The sequence below is a fragment of the Drosophila suzukii genome, chromosome 3 (assembly GCF_043229965.1).
Source record: "Drosophila suzukii chromosome 3, CBGP_Dsuzu_IsoJpt1.0, whole genome shotgun sequence".
Taxonomy (NCBI): domain Eukaryota; kingdom Metazoa; phylum Arthropoda; class Insecta; order Diptera; family Drosophilidae; genus Drosophila; species Drosophila suzukii.
The window spans coordinates 79,224,868-79,249,423 of record NC_092082.1 but is presented as its reverse complement, the minus strand read 5'-3'; the positions used below and the strand labels follow the sequence as shown (position 1 = coordinate 79,249,423).

The 24,556-nt window shown below is 38.9% G+C and overlaps 2 protein-coding genes and 1 pseudogene across 4 annotated transcripts in view; 1 reads left to right on the top strand and 2 right to left on the bottom strand.

Moving 5' to 3' along the window:
* Positions 1-319: 319 nt before the first annotated feature.
* LOC108005694 (uncharacterized) lies at positions 320-4,292 on the top strand (annotated as a pseudogene).
* Positions 4,293-4,708: 416 nt separating this feature from the next.
* On the bottom strand, positions 4,709-6,527 carry Ugt37A3 (UDP-glycosyltransferase family 37 member A3). The gene is made up of 2 exons (XM_017071195.4): positions 5,693-6,527; positions 4,709-5,631 (listed from the first exon to the last, which is right to left on the bottom strand). Exons 1-2 carry the CDS (start codon positions 6,379-6,381, stop codon positions 4,731-4,733), a joined length of 1,590 nt encoding a protein of 529 aa, XP_016926684.4. The 5' UTR covers positions 6,382-6,527; the 3' UTR covers positions 4,709-4,730.
* Positions 6,528-9,999: 3,472 nt separating this feature from the next.
* beat-Vc (beaten path Vc) overlaps positions 10,000-24,556 on the bottom strand; it is a 48,029-nt gene continuing 33,472 nt past the window's right edge. For all 3 annotated transcript variants that reach the window (XM_065866386.2, XM_070995604.1, XM_065866387.2), the window contains 4 exons: positions 17,305-17,513; positions 11,767-11,900; positions 11,111-11,387; positions 10,000-10,651 (listed from right to left, as the gene is read on the bottom strand). In XM_065866386.2, the coding sequence (XP_065722458.2) occupies positions 10,587-10,651; positions 11,111-11,387; positions 11,767-11,900; positions 17,305-17,513 (685 nt within the window). In that variant the 3' untranslated portion in view covers positions 10,000-10,586. The remainder of the gene's footprint in view (positions 10,652-11,110; positions 11,388-11,766; positions 11,901-17,304; positions 17,514-24,556) is intronic.

Below are 24,556 nucleotides of genomic sequence, written 5' to 3'. Positions count from 1 at the left end.
CGTGTGATTTATTTTCCTTAAGTTTCCCAGTGTTTTTTTTCGAACTAATTTTTTCAAGGGCAAAACATTTGTTATTTAACAAAAAGCTATTTTATATTTATTTTAATGTATGACAGTAATAAATTCTTTCAACGTCATAGTGACCGAGTACACTGAAAAGATTCTCGAACAAGCTGAAATTGGTTGTGAAATATTGTTTCGCCAATCTATCTCAACAAACCCGACAAGTGCGGCCTACTCTTCTGTGCCAATCAATGTGTTATCCGAAGTCAACATCTATACAATTTTAAATATAAGGCACTCCCAGCGAGTTTTCTTTATCAGTTTGCTGTTCGCGATCCGCCAAAATGGTTGGCAAACCGAGTCGATTTCTGCTGCTGGCGATAGCCATTGCAATAATAAGTGACTCTCAGGGTGCAAATATTCTGGGTCTCTTCGCCAGCCTGAGTCCCTCGCACTTGATCATCCAAATGTCGGCGGCCAAGATTCTGGCGGAAAAAGGACACAATGTGACTGTGGTCACTTCACTAAAACCCGTAGTGACCCACAAAAATATAAACCTCATCCAAGTGCCACTCTCCCAGGAGGAAAAACAGCAAATGAGTGACACAATTGGAAAGATGTCACAGTCCGACAACAGCAACATGGCTCTATCCCTTCTTCGAATGATGGGACAAATGGAATTCATGTTCAGAAAGAATGCAGAAACACTGATGGACGATCGAGTGAAGGACTTGTACTTGAATAAAGATAACAAATTCGACCTGGTTCTATCTGGATACTTTATGAACGACTTCCAGTTGGGATTTGCCAAGAAAGTTAACGCACCTGTCATCGTTTTAGCCACAATGCCACCTAATCAAATGTTGAACCCCCTGATCGGTAACCCTCTGGAGGTTGCCTATGTGCCCTCAATCAATGACTCCGTGGAAAAGGGCAAGGGTTTGACCTTCCGACAGCGTTTGACTAGCGCTTTGCGCTTTTTCAATACCTTACGGAAAGGCGGAATCGGAAATTGTTCAAGTAAGTAGAACCCAAAATGTGATCCTCAAATCAATAGAGAACTTATATGGATTTGTGTTTGCAGGGAAATTTTCGGAGATGATCCTTCTATTCCAGAGTATTCTGAAGTCCTTAAAAACACATCGATGGTGTTCTTTGCATCCCACGCGGCCAGCGAAGGACCCATTCGACCCAATGTCCCTGGTGCCATAGAAATTGGCGGAATTCAAATTAAGGACAAGCCGGATCCGTTACCCCAGAATATGGCGGAATTCCTTGGAAATGCCACTGATGGAGCTATTCTTCTATCTCTGGGCTCAAATGTTCAGGGAAGCCATCTTAAACCAAGCACGGTTGTCAAGATGTTCAACGTCCTCTCGAAACTGAAGCAAAGGGTCATTTGGAAGTGGGAGGATCTGGAGAAGACACCCGGGAAGTCGAAGAACATTCTCTACGCCAAGTGGCTGCCTCAGGACGATATCCTGGCCCATCCTAAAACTAAGCTGTTCATCAATCATGCTGGAAAAGGTGGAATTACTGAGGCCCAGTACCATGGAAAGCCAATGCTTTCTCTGCCAGTGTTTGCAGATCAGCCGGGCAACGCGGATGGTATGGTCAAAAAGGGTTTTGGCCTCAAGGTGAGCCTTCTCACTCTGGAGGAGCAGCCTTTCCGAGAGGCAATCCTAGAGATCCTGTCGAATCCTCAGTATGCCCAAAAGGTGGCCTCATTCTCATCCCTTTATCGAGATCGCCCCATGACTGCCAGGGAGTCAGTGGTCTACTGGACGGAATACGTCATCCGGCACCATGGAGCAGCCCATCTTCAGAGTCCTCTGGTCCACATGAACTTCATAGCCGCCAATAATATCGATATTTACGCATTATTCGTCGTAATAATAGTTACTCTTGTACTTCTTTTGAAGGTGCTAGTGAAATTAATTTACAAGAGGTTATTTTCAAAACCCAAGAAGGAAAAAACGAACTGAAAGTTTTTGATAAGCTTGCAAAGTATCAGTCCACTAACGAAAATACTCTGTCACTATGACATTAAAATAGTTAAGTACTGTCTTAAAACAAATAAATAAATTTAATAAACATTTTTTTGTTAAATAATAAAAGTGTATTCCTCGGGAAAAATTAACAATTAACAATACAGTTGCTCGGGGGTATACCGACAAATTTTTTATTTGATTTGAAAGCTTATAAAGGGAGCTCCCGAAATAGTGAGCGATAAGAAAAAGTTTGAGCTGATTGTGTTTTTGCGATAATGTTATCGCCTTGATAAGATAAGTAGGATTATCGAAACGTTTGGTCTGATAAGAGACCCATTATCAATGCGTGTATAATCAAACGTTTTAAGTAATAGGTGAAATTGGTTGTGAAATGGTGTTTAAATGACAACAATGCGGGAAAAACACTACCCACTTATCGGTGGCAAACTGAATGGTCATCCAAAGTCAGCGAGAATATAAATCCAATTATAAAGTAATGCCCACCAGTTTAGTTTGTCAGTCTACGTTTAGCGATCAACCAAAATGGTTCACAAGTCGGGTTATTTTTTCGTAGTGGCGATAGCCCTCGCTGCTTTTATAGGTGGCTCCCAGGGGGCAAACATTCTGGGTCTATTTCCCAGCCTGAGTCCCTCACACGTGATCATCCAAATGTCAGCCGCCAAGGTTCTGGCGGAAAAGGGACACAATGTGACGGTGGTCACAGTGCTAAAGCCAGTGGTTACCCACAAGAATATCAAAGTGATCCAAGTTCCTCTAACTAAGGAGGAGTCCCAGCAAATGAGCGATACAATCGGAGCGATGTCCAAGAGCGACAATAGCAATATGATCCTGTCCCTGATTCGCATGTCGGGACAAATGGACTTTATGTACGATAAGATGGCGGAAGCCCTCAAAAACGATCGTGTTCGTGATCTATACCTGAATAAGGACAATAAATTCGACCTGGTTCTATCTGGATACTTTATGAACGATTTCCAGCTTGGATTTGCAAAGAAGGTGAAGGCACCTGTCATCGTCGTGGCCTCAATGCCACCCAATCAACTGTTGAACCCTCTAATCGGAAACCCTCTGGAGGTCGCCTATGTGCCCTCAATCAATGACTCCGTGGAAAAGGGCAAGGCCTTGACCTTCCGGCAGCGTTTGACTGGCTATGTTTCAAGCGTCTTCTTCGAAATCTTTAGCTGCCTTTCCGAAAGACGTAATAGAAATTTGTACAAGTAAGTGAGATCCTGGTTTTAGTGTGCACTCCCTGTGATTTTATTTATATCTCGTATTTTTTGTTTTTAGAGATATTTTCGGTGACGATCCCACCATGCCAGAGTACTCGGAATTGCTGAAGAACACGTCTTTGGTATTCTTTGCTTCCCACGCGGCCAGCGAAGGACCCATCCGACCCAATGTGCCTGCTGCGATAGAGATTGGGGGTATACAAGTTAAGGACACGCCGGATCCCCTGCCCCAGAATATGGCGGAGTTCCTGGGAAATGCCACAGATGGTGCAATTCTTCTCTCTCTGGGCTCCAATGTTCAGGGAAGCCACCTTAAACCAGAAACGGTTGTCAAGATGTTCAACGTCCTCTCGAAACTGAAGCAAAGGGTCATCTGGAAGTGGGAGGATCTGGAGAAGACCCCCGGAAAGTCGGACAACATTCTCTACTCCAAGTGGCTACCTCAGGACGATATTCTGGCCCATCCTAAAATTAAGCTGTTCATCAATCACGCTGGAAAAGGTGGACTTACTGAGGCCCAGTACCATGGAAAGCCAATGCTTTCTCTGCCAGTGTTTGCAGATCAGCCGGCTAACGCGGATGCTATGGTGAAAAAGGGTTTTGGCCTCAAGGTGAGCCTTCTCACCCTGGAGGAGCAGCCCTTCCGGGAGGCAATCCTAGAGATCTTGTCGAACCCACAGTATGGTCAAAAGGTGGCCTCGTTTTCAGCCCTCTACCGCGATCGCCCCATGACCGCCAGGGAATCAGTGGTCTACTGGTCGGAGTACGTCATACGACACCATGGAGCTCAGCACCTGCAGAGTCCATTGGTGCACATGAACTTCATAGCCGCTAAAAACATAGATATCTATGTATTGTTAGTTGCTATCTTTGTTACTCTTTTATTGCTTTTTAAGGCGCTGGTGCAATTTATTTACAGAAAGTGCACATCAAAACCAAAGAAGCAGAAAAAGCACTGAACATTTTGAATAGGCTAGTAACTATTGGAAATACTCATCTCTAAATATGACACTAAACTAGCGAAATAAAATAAAAACTTGTAAATATATATTTAGTTGAATTTCTGATAGATTCAGTCTATCTTGTTTGTTAAAGAGGGTTATCAAGGTTTTTGGTGTCATTTATTGTACAAATATGTATATATGATAAGATAAGATACTTTAAAAGCAGTGTAGACTTAAGCAACACAAAAAGCAAATAAATGAGATTGGCTCAGGCTATCAGGGTTTCTTCAAATTGAGTGTTATTAATCATATGTTAATCATATATGTTAATAATCATATGATTCCCACGCTTATTTACCATAACAGTATCTGATCGGTTGATATCAAAAAGATTAATCATTTACTAATAATAAAAAAGGTTTTTTTATATATATGTATGTATGTTTATTGAACTAAATGTCGGTATTATACTTTTTATTATAGCACAAAAAGAGTATTTGCCTTATATGTTAACATTACATTATTTTAAGTCTTTAATCCTTTTATTGAATTTTCTCCTTCTTTGACTTCGATGTGAATCTTCTGTAAATAAATTTGACTAGTGCCTTAAAAATCAGTGTAGTAATTACTAATATAACAGCAAACAGGACGTATATGTCAATGTTATTGGCGGTTATGAAGTTCATGTGGACCAGAGGACTCTGAAGATGGGCTGCTCCATGGTGCCGGATGACGTACTCCGTCCAGTAGACCACTGACTCCCTGGCGGTCATGGGGCGATCTCGGTAGAGGGAGGAGAACGAGGCAACCTTTTGGGCATACTGTGGGTTCGACAGGATCTCTAGGATTGCCTCCTGAAAAGGCTGCTCCTCCAGAGTTAGAAGATTTATAGTGAGGCCAAAACCACTCCTGACCATATCCTCTGCATTGCCGGGCTGATCTCCAAAGACGGGCAGTGAAAGCATTGGCTTTCCGTGATACTGAGACTCTGTTATGCCACCTTTGCCGGCGTGATTGATGAACAGCTTAATTTTCGGATGGGCCAGGATATCGTCCTGAGGCAGCCACTTGGAGTAGAGAATGTTGTCCGACTTGCCGGGGGTTTTCTCCAGATCCTCCCACTTCCAGATTACTCTTTCCTTAAGTTTCGACAGGACGTTGAACATCTTGATAACCGTGTCTGGCTTAATGTGGCTTCCCTTGACATTTGAACCCAGAGTAAGAAGTATAGCTCCATCAGTGGCATTTCCCAGGAAATCAGCAATATTTTGCGGCAAGGGATCAGGCTTGTCCTTAATTTGAATACCACCGATTTCTATGGATGCCGGAACATTGGGTCGGATGGGTCCTTCGCTGGCCGCGTGGCTGGCAAAGAACACCATCGATGTGTTCTTGAGCATTTCTGAGTACTCCGGCATGGTGGGATCATCACCGAAAACCTCTCTGGAAATGGTAAACGCAAATATGTTTTTGGGTGCATATTTTGTATCAGGGTTCTACTTACTTATACAAATTCCGATTACGCTTTTCCGAAAAAAGAGTAAAGATCCCGAAAACGCAGCTTATAATGTAGCTGACCAATCGTTGCATGAAGGTAGCACCTTTACCCTTCTCTACGTCGTTGCTTCCCGCGTAGGAGATCTCCAAGGGATTACCAATCAGTGGGTTCAACATTGGATTGGGTGCCATTGTGGCCACGACGATGACAGGTGCATTCACCTTCCTTGCGAATCCAAGTTGGAAATCGTTCATGAAAAATCCAGAGAGTACTAGGTCGAATTTATTGTCCTTGTTCAAATACAGATCCTTAACTCGATCATCCATCAGGGTTTCGGCATTCTTTCTGAACATGAATTCCATCTGTCCCATCATTCGGATGAGGCATACAGCCATGTTGCTATTGTCTGTCTTGGACATCTCTCCAATTGAATCGCTCATAAACTGGGACTCCTCCTTGGTGAGGGGCACCTCGATTAGGGTTATGTTCTTGTGGGTAATCACTGGCTTTAGTGCTGTGACCACAGTCACATTATGACCCTTCTCCGCCAGAACCTTAGCTGCCGACATTTGGATGATCAAGTGCGAAGGACTCAGGCTTGGAAAGAGACCCAGGATGTTTGCACCTTGGGAGCCATCCATAAAAGCAGCGATGGCTATGGCTAGCACCAAAATCTTACTCGGTTCGTGAACCATGTTGGTGGATCGTTTCACGCAAACTGATAAAGTCCATTGACTGGCAGTGCCTTATATTCGAAATCAAACAGACGCTGACTTCAGATGACGGCTCAGCTTGCTAACGATAAGCCGGTAGTACTTTTTGCGATTGTTGTGCTAGGTTGCACCAAACAAAACCATTTCACAACCGATTTCAGATATTTCGTGAAAGGTTTTTGTATTCCTTATCGCTTTAAACATTATTGTAATCTTGAGCTTTCTAAAACGGGAACCGTTCCCTACTAGTATTATCATGGTTTGATTTCGAATGATAACAGTATCGCAAAATTATTGCAACTTATAAAACCCCTATTTTTTACGGCTACGGTTTTGATGTCTTTATCAAAATGTTGTATTTATATGATCTGAACTGATCTAGCCATGTTTTTACCAATGTGTACCTTTGTTGTGAAATTTAAATATACATTTGGATGATCAAATGCGAGGGACTGAGACTGGGGAAGAGACCCAGAATGTTTTCACCCTGAGAGTCACTATAAAAAGAGACAATCGCTAACGCTATCAGCAATAATGATTTCGGCTTGTGAACCACGTTGGGGGATCGCTTACAGTACACTGGGAAAGATGACTGCCTGGGAGTGTATTATACTTGAAATTATGAAGACTTCGGATGACACAGATAAGCGTTTAGCTTTTGTTGTTCTTGCTTAAATCAAATTTCATGAAACTTTTTAGTAAAAATGTATGAACAATGTTCTTATCGCTGTTGTTTATATTTGCAAAATAAGAAAATCCAATTGTATATCGTCTGTATATTTTCTTGGGTGATGGCAGTCCAGCAAAATGTATAACTCGATCAAAATTTCGCAATTATTAGTAATGTATAATTAATCTTTTGACCTCTAGAACTGAGCTAAATATTGTATTTTTTTAAGTATTTGATTCAGTATGAAATGGATCGAAGTAAAAAGAGAGCCCTTTGGGATGACTTTTATCTCCTCTCATCCCAAACTACAATTTTGTGCCTTTTGTACGTGTTCTGGCAGAGCCTGCGGTCAAAAGAGTGTACTTTTTTTTGGTTGAAATTCGGTGGAAAAACATTTGACTGGGAGAGAAAAACGATGGGAAAAGCAAGTAAAATAAAACCGAAGCATAGCCGGGGTGACACTTTGTGGCACACGACTTGGAAAACGGAACCCACACCTGAACGGAAAACCCCGGATCAGGCAATTTACAGTTACGCGGCCACGTGACTTACTAAATCAACTTGGACTGTCGCTCGTTTTGCGGCATCCGAAAAATACAGGACTAAGAAGTGAAAATATAAAAACACCTCAAATCCAATTCCCGCCCAGGGTGATGGTGGTGTCGCCGGAAATGTCGGGCTGACAAATCGCGTGCAAAAATCTGTGAAATCTTCGTTTGTTGCCATCTCTATCTGTGAGTTCCAGAGCTGAAGACCTTGTGCACTGAGAAAAATTCTTTCTTTCTTATACCTGAGTTTATATTTATCATTGTAAAATAAATATATATATTGTGGTATTTAAGCAAGTGGCCTGATAACTTTATTGCTATTGTGACTTACCAACTTGGTTTTTAGGGTTCCGAAAAAACAAATATCTTTTTTTCTAATAATAAAACATTTTAAAAATAAGTTTGCGATTATATGGTAATTATGTTTTGCTAATAGTTAATCATAGTTTGTTATCTAAATCAAGTGTACTGATTAATTTAGTATTTTTTTGAGTGCAGATTGCCGAGCAACTGCTTCGAGTTTCCTTTCCATGAGTAGGGTTTTTGCTTTGGCGCCTCGTCCTGGACTCAAAAAATCCCTCCGAGCACCGGCGGCGCCTCTTTGGCAATTTGTTGGGTTTTCTTTTTTCTTTTTTTGCTTTTACTTTCCCTGTTGTTGTTTTATCCCATTCCAGTGGCAGTGGTAAATTTTTTGATTAATCAAAGGACATTTTTTTGTGCAGTGCCCGTGTCTCTTGGCTGTTTGGTTGTCGGTCTGGCCAAAAAAGGAGGCAGAATTAATGCAAAAATGATGAGTGGAAATTTGTCAAGCTTATTTACTTCCGTCATTTAATGGGCCCGCGGCAAATTGTGGGCGGGGAGGCGGGGGTCACAGCCGTATCCGGATCCGGAGCTGGAACTCAAGTCGAGCCCAAGCCAACAGACGGCGGAACTTATCTTTGTTTGCTTCAAATTTTTTTTTTGGTTATTTTCCCGTTGCCCAAGGCAATTTTATGCATAATTTTCGGTCAATGCCTGACAGTTTTTTGTTCTTGTTATTTTTGCTACTGATTTTTTTTTCGGCTGTCATTTTTACCTGGGGCGGCCATTGGCCATTGCATATTTTAGACCGGATTTTCCCTAATGCGTTGAATATTTTTCACTGCCCTGTAAAGTGTTTGGTTTTATATTTATTTTCTGGGGGATGCTAAATCGAATTTCTCGTTGTTGGCATTTTCCTTTCATTTTTACTGTGTTTTTGTTTGTTTGTATCTGTTTGCCATAAGTTAGGTAAACGACTTGAGGATAGGAAATGTGGGGCATAAGCGTTTTTTTCCTTCAGGAGTCCCTATTGGGTTTTGCGGAATTCAGATTAAGTAAGGTATTTGAGTTGAGATTTTTTGTCCCAGCCTAAGAAGGCAACCAGTAAATTTCCAGGAAACGGGGAACACTTTAAATTTTAAGGAATACGCAAGGAATACTAATTTAATAAGTTAACAAAAGCTCCGAGAGCAAATACAAATACTTAAGTTTAGAAAATTACTCAAACTACTTGCCTTAAAAAATGTACTGATCAGAATACTTAATTTCAATTTCTTTTTAAGTTAGCTTTTCCTTTTCATTCCCAATTTTCAAATATTTCTTTTCCGATCGTTAAAATTTTCCGTGTTGTGAATAACTAAAAATGCTATGGCGTTCTTTACTTTGCAAGTTATTTTGCTTTAGTATACTATTTTTAATGGAAATAGTTCATATTCGCCGATTTCTGTGGCAGCCTTTAAGCTGTCAGGATCCAGACCCAAGTTCAGTAATATTTACGGCTGCCATCCACAATTACCTCCTTCGAGTTGGACCACTTCGCAAGATCAGAAATCAGAGTAATATTGCCACAAGACATATTATAGGATTTATAATCCTTCATATAGTAGTGGTTTATCTTTCACTCGCAGTGGTTTGGGACACATCCGGTTGTCTAATACAAAAGTTATTAGCTTATAGAGAGAATTCTAATTTGCCCCAATATTTTAATCTTGTTCGTCTTTCCATGGCGTTAACCTTCCTTTTGAGCTGCTGGAATCTTCCCAAAAAACGAAAAAACTGCTGCAAAAGAAGTGCTGTGGAGATGGAAAAGGACAATGATTATTTCGACTTCTTTTCCGTGTGGGATGCCTTTCCATCTGAGATCCATTTGGGTAGTTTGGGCCTGCGCTACAGGGAACGTTTTCCGAAGCCAAGGGAACCACCTTATAATGCTGTTGCCAGGAATGTTTATAATCCCAATAAATATATATAAATCGTAATTTTAATTTACTTTATATGTGTAAGCAATACACATTTTTTTCTCAAAAATAATATTTGCAAATGTAACATTTTTTTGCTTCCAAGTGAAACTTCAAAAAACCCCTTTCATGTAGTCTTTTTTATTCGTATTTATTTATTTCCCATACATCTTTTAATACAATTAACAATTCACATACAATAATTAAGTTTACTTGCCATTGATTGTGTGTGTTCCTTTTTCTGTGCTCAAATATTCATGTGTAAATTTGTTGATATTCGAATTTTCCTCCACTATTGAAATAATTCTGACATATAATCGTATTTGGTAGCAAATTTTACGTTTAGATACCTATATATTAATTTATATTTCATAGTTTTCCTCCTGTGTTGTTGATTTTCTCGGTTTCGCATTTCCGATGGCTTGTTCACACATAAAACAAAGGTTGCATTACACTTATGTAGGAAATGGCTGGGCTTCCTTGCGCGGACCTAGACTAATTCGATTTCGACTATATACAAATTCAACTGTTGCTGCCTTGGCTTGTTAACTTTTCATTTGGCTCGAAATGGTGCGAAACACCCAATTAATTTGGTGCCCGTTTCTGTCTCATTTTTAATTTGGTTTATTTTAGAGTGTGTGCACTGGGAGACTTGGGTCCTTAGATCCTGGAAACTTAGGCCACAAATAGAGCGCCCGTCAATGCCAGCCACTAACTCTGGGAGCCGTGCCAGCGCAGAATGTGGACAAGGCTTAGAAGCCAGGCGGCCAGGGAAGCTGAAAAAAGAAAATATTTAGGTCTATTGTAAAATATATATAAAATAAAATATAATAAGACACTATATAACCTTTTTTCTTTTATTTAAATCTTTACTCAACGGCATTATCCAAAATATAGTATTTCTTTCAGTCACAATTTTTCGTGCAAGAAATGTGTTGGTAAACTACATTTTTTTAAAGACTTAGTAACCTATAAATGATCTTAAATTTTTCTAAAAAATTAATCATTGCGTTGGAATAATTAATAAAGTTAGATATAGCAAGAAACAAAAGGTTGGTACAATTCCACGTCCTAAATATTACAATAAAGTTTTAATCAAAGGAAACAGTACGCATAAATGATATGATTTTAGATGATGAGAATATTAATGTTATTATATTTACCTTAAATTTAAAAACAACCGAATTAATAAGAAACCTGGAACTATTTTTAAATAGAACCGAAGGCCAACTCACCTGGTTGGCCGGTGATGCAGGATCCGTTCTCGGTGAGCCGCTGCTTGGTGCCGGCGTCCTTGAGCGCCAGGATGGTGGTCCTCACCCGGCTCTCCCTCCGCACCGCCGCCAGTCCCATGATGTCCGCCGTGCACCGGAGCTCCAGCATCTCGCTCTTGCTGATGAACCGCGGGTCGTCCAGGTGGAGGCGCAACTGCAGGTGGCTGGCGAACAGGTGAAAGCCGTCGGCGTTGCGTGAGACTTCGTTGATTTGCGGCTGCAAACTGTGCCCAGGTGCCTGTGGCCGGAAGCAAACGGAAACGGGAATTGAAATGGAAATGGAGAGAGGTGGGTTTAAAAGCCGAATTGTGCACCACATGCCTGCGTGACTTTCAGCCGGTCTTCTGTCCCAGTTCTTTGTCAACATTTGGACAAGTTCGATGAGCAGAAAGGGCTTACTGACTGACTGGCTTAATAAAGAATGAAGTGTCTCTAATACACTCAAAAAAAAACCAAAGACAAATTTTCTCTTGCGGATTATTAAAAGCAGATTTGAGAATTTTTGATTGACAGTTTTCTATTAGAATTTTTTGATTTCGATAATGATAAGATAGATATTGATTTCATAATGTATTTATATTGTAAAACTCAAGAGAAAATCTATCTTGTTTCCTTACCGTTTTGTTGTTTATATACCACATTAACTTGGCCATTGGACTGGACATTTCTGAGCTGCAGTTGGCCACCAGATAGTCGTGGTATTTATAGGCATGTCGCACTCCCGAGATAAAGGGATCAAATTTGGGTAGCACTGAAATGTATTTAAAAGAATTGATGCATTTTAATTATAAATAAAACAAAAATACTTTTAAAACCCTAAACATTTATACCAATATTTCATTTAATCCAACAGGAATTAAAGGCCACCGATTATTCATTTGCCAAAAGTGCATAAAGTTTCATTTTAGTTCGCCGTCGGCAAAAGTAAATTTTTGGTTTAAAACTCTGCCGGCAAAAGCATAATGCCATTTGGGCACCAAACTTATCCCAATTAGAACCGAAATCCGAGCTTAGTTTCCGTAGAAATGGATGCTATATGGTGAAGTAAGGCACTTAGACAATTACCGACACGCCAACACCAAATATTTATTTGAAGTGTTAATTAATCTTAACAAATAATTGCCCAGGACAAAGTTTTTTGATGAAAACAAGCGTAATTTAGTTTATGGCAAAGGTCCCCCCGATTTCCCACCGCCGCCCCATTACCGCAAAGGCAACAAATCCCGCATCCGAATGAATGTTGTTGTGGAAAATTTGTGAAATATGCTAAGGACCTCCAAGGCCTCGAGAGACAATGGACGGCGAGGGGTGGAAATCAGGGGAGGATGGGGAGGGGTTTGGCATCAGAAGTCAGGCAGTCAGCAGGACTGTAAACTTTTTAATTGACTTAATACAAACCACTTTGGTGGAAAGTTTCTGACCTGTTTCAAGTACAACTTACGGGTGGGTGGGGACTGACGGACGGACGAACTGAATCCGGAGTTGAAGTTGATGATTGCGGCCATGTTGTGCCTGGTGGCACGCCCACTTGGCCCATTTGCCCATTTGGCCGCCCCCAATTGTGTGACTTGCATTGCGGGCGAAACAAAAGCAGCAAAAATGAAAATTCAACGAAAACAAAGCAATCAACTAGGGTAAATAAACCAAAAATGGCAATGTAGTATACCCAAGTACTAGTAAACCACCAGGAACAAGATTGAAAAAATACACACACCCAGTGGTGAGGGAAACTCCCCGCCGAAAACCAAAAAATACAAAGGAAAGTCAGTTTTTGGGGGCAAAAATTGTGTTGTTGGAATGCTAAACGAAGCTAAACGAGCCAAAAAAAACAAGTGCAGGATTTCCAGTCTGGACAGGTGTAACCATTTTGGAGCGTGTGTTTAGTTTAAAGGGAAAACTGACCTCGAATGATAAGCCCCCGCATTAAAATACAACAAAAGCTCAGAGGGGAGCTTCCAAAAAGTGGGTCGATAGAGAGAGAATTAATATTTTAAAATAAATGGGTTCCTTAACTATAGTTTTAAAGGAATTTTTATGCATTTATAAAGTTCTAGCGATGGGAGAATAAATATTTTGTAAAATATCTTAGAATAACTAGTTGTTGCTATCAACATTTAAAGGAAATAGTTATCAAACGTTTCTTTGTAACAGTATGGAAAACTTAATTCTTTATATTTAATTAAGCTTAATAAAGAAAACCTTTGTAATGCAATTTCCGATTATTCAAATGTTTAGAGTTTGCTGGGTTTTATGTTAAAGCTGTTTAGCTTAATTATCTTTATCTAAGTTTAATGTAACTTTGTTTAAACTTATGCTACTTAATATTTATTTAAACTTATTTTAAAGCACTCTCTAATAATTAATTCTATATAAAAGGATACTGTGTCCCCACTTTCAACAATGACCTTTCTTTCAGTGGAAAAGCTAAAAAAGAACGTAATCAGCTTGTACCCAAAAATGCGGCAAATCTCCGAAGTAATTAAGTGCGGCTCAGTTGCCGTTTTATGGTCAGTGTGTGGACCGGCGTGTCCTGGCATGTCCTGGCGTATCCCGGCGTATCCTGGCATTTGCCGGCCCATTGCTGAGCTGTGCAAACTTGGCAAAGTTAATCAGTGTGATGACACACGGCACGCAGCTAAGCGACAAAATATTTGCCAGGCAAAAGTTTAGACCAAACCTCGAACCCCCGGGCCTGATCCTGTTTTCCTCAGTTCCCGTGTGTTTCCGTGGATCCCCATATCCCCGTAACCCTGTTCCTGTTTCTGGGCATCATCAAAGCGTCCTGTTTGAAAATCGAGCGAGAGCTCTCGGCCCAATGTTGTTGTGACAAAGTTTTTAAGGTGGTTACGATGGCGATGGCACTTTAGTGACAAAATTCCCAAGTCGATTGTTGGTCTGTCAACAGCTTCGCCTTCATTGAAACAAAAAACGGGCGACACCAGCTAAAACTACGTGCATCCAATTCCCCCTTTAACCACACTTTTCCGAACACTTTCCCCACATTTCCCCGCTTTTCCCCGCACACGCACATATTGTTCCGCCCAAAGAGGACTTTAAACTTTGCCGCTATCTCGTTGATTAAGTTTGATGCCATGGCTGGTTGGCTTTATTTTGTTTTGGCTCTTGCCCCTGGTGGCATTGTATTTTTGTATATTTTTTTTTGTTGTCCAGCTTATTCTCTGGGTTTATATGTATATAAATTAAAATGACGAAACCAACTGGCCACTGACACTGGCATATGCCAAAGGCACTTATCGCTCGACGGACAATGCAGCCACTATGATTATATGGTCTGTTTTCCCTTTTATTATCTCCAAAAGGTTTTATTTGAATTTCATATGTTGTGGAGCAGAAAAGAGCAGGGCATTAAAGGAGCTTAAATTTAAAGTCACATAAATAAACTCAACTAAAAAATGTATCATCATCATGAAGTTCTTATGAAAACAAAATATTAATTTATTATAAAAAAGGAAAATTTATTAATATATATATAGTATATATAAATCTTTGAACTTGTGTATCATTTTAAAATTTTTAAGGATAGACAAAGATGTTCAGAACTTTTTTTTCCCAATAAGTGATGAATTAGTAGATACATTTTATTGGTATAAAAAAATGTAATGTGTAATAAAAGATTCCTTTTGGAATTTAAAACAACTAATATTTCCATTTCATAAAAGCCCATAAATTTATTCTGTGCACTTCTGTTGATGCACTCATTTCAACATTTCACAACTCCCAATCAATCACTGAAAATCAGGAAGCCATAAATAAATGCCAACTAATAATCGAGAATACAGTGTTGTGGCAAAAAGCAAGGAAAACCCCATCAGGTGAGGGGGAAAATCGTGGGACGACGGGGAAAACCATCCACGTTTCAGTAAGCCGTCCTGCAGACTGGCACTTAATCTAGCCACTGGGATTTCCATGTACAACCACTTGAGCATGGCTTACTTTGTCTATTTAAGTACGCTGAATAGATAAAAGTCAAATTGACATGCAAATAGCGAGCACACAAACAGTCTGCCCTCTGCCAAACATCCAATTAAAGACGCAATACAAATACGAAAATGCGAATTCAAATTTGATTGTTACGCGTAAACAAATGCCTAAGTGCGCATTATGCAAATCAATATCTCTTAAAGTAACGTCAATAAATAAGACGCCCACAAAACCGAACGCAAATACAAAAACCCACTCGAGGCCCCGGGCCCATCATCCAGTTAGCATCTATGTAGAAGTATTGCCTGGCCCAAAAAGGAGACAAATCGCTGAGCGGCGAAATTGCGACAAATAAATCATTTTGAGCCGCATAGAAACTAGAAACAAAAGACATAAGCAGGCCATTTCCATTTGGACCGAAATCAATTGATTTGAATTTCAAAGTAGAGCCAGCCCAGCGACCGAAACTCTGACTGACTGTCTGCCTGCCTGACGGATCTTCCTCCTGGCCGCAATCAGCCGCAGAAAAGGGGCAAAAAGGGGCATTGTTACACTTGGAAAATATATCAAAGGTCTCTAGATTTTCAAACTTATAAAAAAACAGAGTATTCTAAACTTTCTTGAACCTTAATGAGTGTTAAAAAGTATTTTCATCAGTGGCTATTACCAGATCCACTTAAATCAGCGGTCGGCAGCTTACCTTTTTAGCGGGAAGCCGCCACACAAACAGTGTGCAACAGCGGAAAGACAAAATGTCATCAAGTAACATGCCGACAGCTCATTAAAATGAATATATCAAGTGAAATTACTTTTGGTATGACTTAAATGATTAATAAATTAAAAATATTTTAAATCAAACTTTGTTTGGCTAGGACATTTTCAAGAATATGTTATAACAGTTAAGGTTTTTAATAGATCAGATTTGTTGTACCCTGTTTGCTTGGCCTAAGAATTCCAAATAACAAAAACTGCAAGATCGGATAGTCATAATCATAGTAATCAAAGTCACTCCTATATTTTTTAGTATGTCTAATTTTCTCCAGTGTAGCCCAGAGTGTTGGGTGCTGGGCGGAATCATCGTCATGTACGCTGCCAATCAAAGCGAAATCAAAATGGTGGGCGATGCGTTGCTAGCGGCTTTCGGTGGTTCGGTGGAGCGGTGGTTCGGTGGTGCGGCGATGACGTTAACAAACCCAACTACAAGTGCCGCAAACGAGTTGGTCCTGGGATATATTTGTTGTATTTTGCGCCATTCCTCCGGTCATGGTTGTTGTTGGATAGGCCCAGCACGTGACAACGGCAAACGACCGCGCATTGTAGATTATAAATTGATTCGTACAAAACTCACAATTGAGTCGAATTTGTTCGCTAGGGCGGCAGGTGGCGCAGCGGGGCTTTCGGCTCGGGGTGTTCACTGTACACAGGATGAACGTCGGGATTTATTAACAATCATTACTCATACAAATGGCTGACGCGTGTCACAATTTTCCAGCGTTTATGCTACGCCCTTTTGAACTGCCTACTGCCCTAGGTTCGCGACCCCGAGAACCTCCGGTACCGTACTGCCGACCCCCCACCCATCTATCCGTATCCGGTAATCCGTGTGATTCCCTCCGCCATCCGCCCGGAAAGCACTCCGCCGGTGTGGCATTGATAAATGGAAAGGAGTTCAGGCGGCGAACTCCCGACCCCGAATTCTGGTGGCCGTGCAAGGACCATTTATAATTTTATTAAGTGTTTGCAAAATTGCACATAATTTGTTGTCTCTCTGTTGCAAAACATAAATCAAAGACAGCTACGAAAATTTTACAGTGGGTAGAAAGGGGCATTGGACAATGGGTTGTGTTGTGTAGTCGTTTTGGATCAGATATTATAGGGGAGGTGTTATTTAAAGGGATTGTAATATTTTGATTAAATCTTAAAATAATTGAAAAGTTTAAAGATAAGTTTGTTAGTTTAAACATAAGTTTGTGTTTTCGAAAAAAGATGGGTCTTTTAAGGTAGAAAATTAGGATGCGGTCAGTTGCTTAAAGTAGGAATTGGTTTTTTTAAATATCATTGCGGTTTGTAAATGTTTCGAAAACTTTCTTATAATTGGGACCTAGGATCTGCATAGGCAGTACGACAATGGGCTCTTTTTGAGTTTTTGACCACTGTGTCTAGCCAGGGGCTCTGGATCGCTTTTGGGGGTAGGGGGTCATTTGTGCACCTACCTCCTACTGTCATATTGGCCGTCTGATCGATCAGCTTGAACTCGGGCGCATCGCCGGACACCTCGCACCTATATTGCCCCGAAGAGTGGGCGGTGAGCTTCTCCAGCTCCACGTTGCAGATGAATTGATTGCAATGCGGCGAACCGTCGGCGATGGTGACACCTTTAACGGGGAACCAATTTGTTGTCGGCGGTGTTAGTGGCGAGTATCTGCAAGGAAAGAGACGGCAACACAGCGTTAGAAAGAGACAGACAGGCAGACAGACAGAGGCTGCTGCTTGAGTTCGAGTGCTGCGCAAAACCGAAACCATGAAATATTGATGAGCGAATCATGCTAAAAAAGAAATATTTTTTGGTTTCCATTTCAGTTTCTACAGCTGCAGCTCTCGTTGAATTGTATCCACTTTTTGGCCGGGCTGTCGATTTTATTATGAATAATATGCAGTTCCACTCGGCTCCGCATTCTCTTCACAGCTCAAATAAAATTCAAATTCGAATGCGAATTCAAATTCCATTCATACATATATGTATGTACGTATGCAGGGAATGCTGCATTTGATTACAGCAATTAGCGTGGCGATTGGGGAAAATCGTTTTGAATCGCTTCGAATCGGAACTGTGTTGAGAAATGATCTAAAGGGAATTTAAAACTAAAGTGTTTTAGTATTGAGCAATAGACAAAAAGAGCATTGTTTCGTAACATTTAAGAAGCAATATTATTTTACAATCGAATTTATTTGGCTGCAAGCTAAAGTGCATTTACTTCTATATACCATAACTTGAGTTATTGGACTCCGATTTAGAGTGGAATACCTCTATGAGCTTGTGGTTGCATTCTCTAAAAACTTGCATTTTTACACATTCTTTTAAGGGAGAGGCCAATGGTTTTAAGTATAGGAACCCAAAACTGCACTTTTAGAATCCATAACTTGAGTAATTTTATTCCGATATCGACGTTATATATTATTTCTATTAAGCCATGGTCAAAATTTTAACCCATTTTCTTGTTCGATTTTTTCGTATTTCCAATGGTTTTCAGTATGGGAACCCAAAACTGCACTTCTAGATTCCATAACTTGAGTAATTTTATTCCGATTTTGACGTGGGACACCTTTTTGAATTCTTTGTTAAATTTTCTTATAATCTGCATTCAAATTATTCTATTCAGCCATGGTCAAAATTTTAACACATTTTCATGTTCGATTTTTCCGTATTTCCCATGGCTTTCAGTATGGGAACCCAAAACTGCACTTATAGATTTCATAACTTGAGTAATTTTATTCCGATTTTGACGTGGGATACCTCTTTGAATTTGTAGTGGAATTTTCTTATAATCTTCATTCAAATTATTCTATTGAGCCATGGTCGAAATTTTAACCCATTTTCATTTTCGATTTTTCCGTATTTCCAATGGTTTTCAGTATGGGAACCCAAAACTGCACTTCTAGATTCCATAACTTGAGTAATTTTATTCCGATATCGACGTGGGATACCTCTTTGAATTCGTAGTTGAATTTTCATATAATCTGCATTCAAATTATTCTGTTAAGCCAGGGTCAACATTTTAGCACATTTTCATATTCGATTTTTTCGTATTTCCCATGGTTTTCAGTATGGAACCCAAAACTGCACTTCTAGATTCCATAACTTGAGTAATTTTATTCCGATTTCGACGTGGAATACCTCTTTGAATTTGTAGTGGAATTTTCTTAAAATCTGCATTCAAGTTATACCATGAAGACAGGGTCAAAATTTTAACCCATTTTCATGTTCGATGTTTCCGTATTTCCAATGGTTTTCAGTATGGGAACCCAAAACTGCACTTCATGATTCCATAACTTGAGTAATTTTATTCCGATTTCGACGTGGGATACCTCTTTGAATTTGTTGTGGAATTTTCTTTTGATCTGCATTCAAATTATTCTGTTAAGCCAGTGTCAAAATTTTAGCCCATTTTCATATTCGATTTTTTCGTATTTCCCATGGTTTTCAGTATGGAACCCAAAACTGCACTTCTAGATTCCATAACTTGAGTAATTTTATTCCGATATCGACGTGGGATACCTCTTTGAATTTGTAGTGGAATTTTCTTATAAGCTGCATTCAAGTTATACCATTAAGACAGGGTCAAAATTTTAACCCATTTTCATGTTCGATGTTTCCGTATTTCCAATGGTTTTCAGTATGGGAACCCAAAACTGCACTTTATGATTCCATAACTTGAGTAATTTTATTCCGATTTCGACGTGGGATACCTCTTTGAATTTGTTGTGGAATTTTCTTTTGATCTGCATTCAAATTATTCTGTTAAGCCAGGGTCAAAATTTTAGACCATTTTCATATTCGATTTTTTCGTATTTCCCATGGTTTTCAGTATGGAACCCGAAACTGCACTTCTAGATTCCATAACTTGAGTAATTTTATTCCGATTTCGACGTGGGATACCTCTTTGAATTTGTAGTGGAATTTTCTTTTGATCTGCATTCAAATTATTCTGTTAAGCCAGGGTCAAAATTTTAGACCATTTTCATATTCGATTTTTTCGTATTTCCCATGGTTTTCAGTATGGAACCCGAAACTGCATTTCTAGATTCCATAACTTGAGTAATTTTATTCCGATTTCGACGTGGAATACCTCTTTGAATTTGTAGTGGAATTTTCTTATAATCTGCATTCAAGTTATACCATTAAGACAGGGTCAAAATTTTAACCCATTTTCATGTTCGATGTTTCCGTATTTCCAATGGTTTTCAGTATGGGAACCCAAAACTGCACTTCATGATTCCATAACTTGAGTAATTTTATTCCGATTTCGACGTGGGATACCTCTTTGAATTTGTTGTGGAATTTTCTTTTGATCTGCATTCAAATTATTCTGTTAAGCCAGGGTCAAAATTTTAGCCCATTTTCATGTTCGATTTTTTCGTATTTCCCATGGTTTTCAGTATGGAACCCAAAACTGCACTTCTAGATTCCATAACTTGAGTAATTTTATTCCGATTTCGACGTGGGATACCTCTTTGAATTTGTAGTGGAATTTTCTTTTGATCTGCATTCAAATTATTCTGTTAAGCCAGGGTCAAAATTTTAGACCATTTTCATATTCGATTTTTTCGTATTTCCCATGGTTTTCAGTATGGAACCCAAAACTGCACTTCTAGATTCCATAACTTGAGTAATTTTATTCCGATTTCGACGTGGAATACCTCTTTGAATTTGTAGTGGAATTTTCTTAAAATCTGCATTCAAGTTATACCATGAAGACAGGGTCAAAATTTTAACCCATTTTCATGTTCGATGTTTCCGTATTTCCAATGGTTTTCAGTATGGGAACCCAAAACTGCACTTCATGATTCCATAACTTGAGTAATTTTATTCCGATTTCGACGTGGGATACCTCTTTGAATTTGTTGTGGAATTTTCTTTTGATCTGCATTCAAATTATTCTGTTAAGCCAGTGTCAAAATTTTAGCCCATTTTCATATTCGATTTTTTCGTATTTCCCATGGTTTTCAGTATGGAACCCAAAACTGCACTTCTAGATTCCATAACTTGAGTAATTTTATTCCGATATCGACGTGGGATACCTCTTTGAATTTGTAGTGGAATTTTCTTATAAGCTGCATTCAAGTTATACCATTAAGACAGGGTCAAAATTTTAACCCATTTTCATGTTCGATGTTTCCGTATTTCCAATGGTTTTCAGTATGGGAACCCAAAACTGCACTTTATGATTCCATAACTTGAGTAATTTTATTCCGATTTCGACGTGGGATACCTCTTTGAATTTGTTGTGGAATTTTCTTTTGATCTGCCTTCAAATTATTCTGTTAAGCCAGGGTCAAAATTTTAGACCATTTTCATATTCGATTTTTTCGTATTTCCCATGGTTTTCAGTATGGAACCCGAAACTGCACTTCTAGATTCCATAACTTGAGTAATTTTATTCCGATTTCGACGTGGGATACCTCTTTGAATTTGTAGTGGAATTTTCTTTTGATCTGCATTCAAATTATTCTGTTAAGCCAGGGTCAAAATTTTAGACCATTTTCATATTCGATTTTTTCGTATTTCCCATGGTTTTCAGTATGGAACCCGAAACTGCACTTCTAGATTCCATAACTTGAGTAATTTTATTCCGATTTCGACGTGGAATACCTCTTTGAATTTGTAGTGGAATTTTCTTATAATCTGCATTCAAGTTATACCATGAAGACAGGGTCAAAATTTTAACCCATTTTCATGTTCGATGTTTCCGTATTTCCAATGGTTTTCAGTATGGGAACCCAAAACTGCACTTCATGATTCCATAACTTGAGTAATTTTATTCCGATTTCGACGTGGGATACCTCTTTGAATTTGTTGTGGAATTTTCTTTTGATCTGCATTCAAATTATTCTGTTAAGCCAGGGTCAAAATTTTAGCCCATTTTCATGTTCGATTTTTTCGTATTTCCCATGGCTTTCAGTATGGAACCCAAAACTGCACTTCTAGATTCCATAACTTGAGTAATTTTATTCCGATTTCGACGTGGGATACCTCTTTGAATTTGTAGTGGAATTTTCTTTTGATCTGCATTCAAATTATTCTGTTAAGCCAGGGTCAAAATTTTAGACCATTTTCATATTCGATTTTTTCGTATTTCCCATGGTTTTCAGTATGGAACCCAAAACTGCACTTCTAGATTCCATAACTTGAGTAATTTTGTTCCGATTTCGACGTGGGATACCTCTTTGAATTTGTAGTGGAATTTTCTTATAAGCTGCATTCAAGTTATACCATTAAGACAGGGTCAAAATTTTAACCCATTTTCATGTTCGATGTTTCCGTATTTCCAATGGCTTTCAGTATGGGAACCCAAAACTGCACTTTATGATTCCATAACTTGAGTAATTTTATTCCGATTTCGACGTGGGATACCTCTTTGAATTTGTTGTGGAATTTTCTTTTGATCTGCATTCAAATTATTCTGTTAAGCCAGGGTCAAAATTTTAGCCCATTTTCATGTTCGATTTTTTCGTATTTCCCATGGTTTTCAGTATGGGAACCCAAAACTGCACTTCTAGATTCCATAACTTGAGTAATTTTGTTCCGATTTCGACGTGGGATACCTCTTTGAATTTGTAGTGGAATTTTCTTATAAGCTGCATTCAAGTTATACCATTAAGACAGGGTCAAAATTTTAACCCATTTTCATGTTCGATGTTTCCGTATTTCCAATGGTTTTCAGTATGGGAACCCAAAACTGCACTTCATGATTCCATAACTTGAGTAATTTTATTCCGATTTCGACGTGGGATACCTCTTTGAATTTGTTGTGGAATTTTCTTTTGATCTGCATTCAAATTATTCTGTTAAGCCAGGGTCAAAATTTTAGCCCATTTTCATGTTCGATTTTTTCGTATTTCCCATGGTTTTCAGTATGGAACCCAAAACTGCACTTCTAGATTCCATAACTTGAGTAATTTTATTCCGATTTCGACGTGGGATACCTCTTTGAATTTGTAGTGGAATTTTCTTTTGATCTGCATTCAAATTATTCTGTTAAGCCAGGGTCAAAATTTTAGACCATTTTCATATTCGATTTTTTCGTATTTCCCATGGTTTTCAGTATGGAACCCAAAACTGCACTTCTAGATTCCATAACTTGAGTAATTTTATTCCGATTTCGACGTGGAATACCTCTTTGAATTTGTAGTGGAATTTTCTTATAATCTGCATTCAAGTTATACCATGAAGACAGGGTCAAAATTTTAACCCATTTTCATGTTCGATTTTGCCGTATTTTCAATGGCTTTCAGTATGGGAACCCAAAACTGCACTTCTAGATTCCATAACTTGAGTAATTTTATTCCGATTTCGACGTGGGATACCTCTTTGAATTCGTAGTTGAATTTTCATATAATCTGCATTCAAATTATTCTGTTAAGCCAGGGTCAAAATTTTAGCCCATTTTCATGTTCGATTTTTTCGTATTTCCCATGGTTTTCAGTATGGGAACCCAAAACTGCACTTCTAGATTCCATAACTTGAGTAATTTTGTTCCGATTTCGACGTGGGATACCTCTTTGAATTTGTAGTGGAATTTTCTTATAAGCTGCATTCAAGTTATACCATTAAGACAGGGTCAAAATTTTAACCCATTTTCATGTTCGATGTTTCCGTATTTCCAATGGTTTTCAGTATGGGAACCCAAAACTGCACTTCATGATTCCATAACTTGAGTAATTTTATTCCGATTTCGACGTGGGATACCTCTTTGAATTTGTTGTGGAATTTTCTTTTGATCTGCATTCAAATTATTCTGTTAAGCCAGGGTCAAAATTTTAGCCCATTTTCATGTTCGATTTTTTCGTATTTCCCATGGTTTTCAGTATGGAACCCAAAACTGCACTTCTAGATTCCATAACTTGAGTAATTTTATTCCGATTTCGACGTGGGATACCTCTTTGAATTTGTAGTGGAATTTTCTTTTGATCTGCATTCAAATTATTCTGTTAAGCCAGGGTCAAAATTTTAGACCATTTTCATATTCGATTTTTTCGTATTTCCCATGGTTTTCAGTATGGAACCCAAAACTGCACTTCTAGATTCCATAACTTGAGTAATTTTGTTCCGATTTCGACGTGGGATACCTCTTTGAATTTGTAGTGGAATTTTCTTTTGATCTGCATTCAAATTATTCTGTTAAGCCAGGGTCAAAATTTTAGCCCATTTTCATGTTCGATTTTTTCGTATTTCCCATGGTTTTCAGTATGGAACCCAAAACTGCACTTCTAGATTCCATAACTTGAGTAATTTTATTCCGATTTCGACGTGGGATACCTCTTTGAATTTGTAGTGGAATTTTCTTTTGATCTGCATTCAAATTATTCTGTTAAGCCAGGGTCAAAATTTTAGACCATTTTCATATTCGATTTTTTCGTATTTCCCATGGTTTTCAGTATGGAACCCAAAACTGCACTTCTAGATTCCATAACTTGAGTAATTTTATTCCGATTTCGACGTGGGATACCTCTTTGAATTTGTAGTGGAATTTTCTTTTGATCTGCATTCAAATTATTCTGTTAAGCCAGGGTCAAAATTTTAGACCATTTTCATATTCGATTTTTTCGTATTTCCCATGGTTTTCAGTATGGAACCCAAAACTGCACTTCTAGATTCCATAACTTGAGTAATTTTGTTCCGATTTCGACGTGGGATACCTCTTTGAATTTGTAGTTGAATTTTCATATAATCTGCATTCAAATTAT

What these genes read in the sequence shown, in the direction of transcription:
- Ugt37A3 (XM_017071195.4), bottom strand. Translation starts at nt 6,381, where the DNA reads ATGGTTCACGAACCGAGTAAGATTTTGGTGCTAGCCATAGCCATCGCT. An exon ending in CGTAATCGGAATTTGTATAA is followed by an intron (nt 5,632 to 5,692) that starts GTAAGTAGAACC and finishes TACCATTTCCAG; the next exon opens with AGAGGTTTTCGGTGATGATC.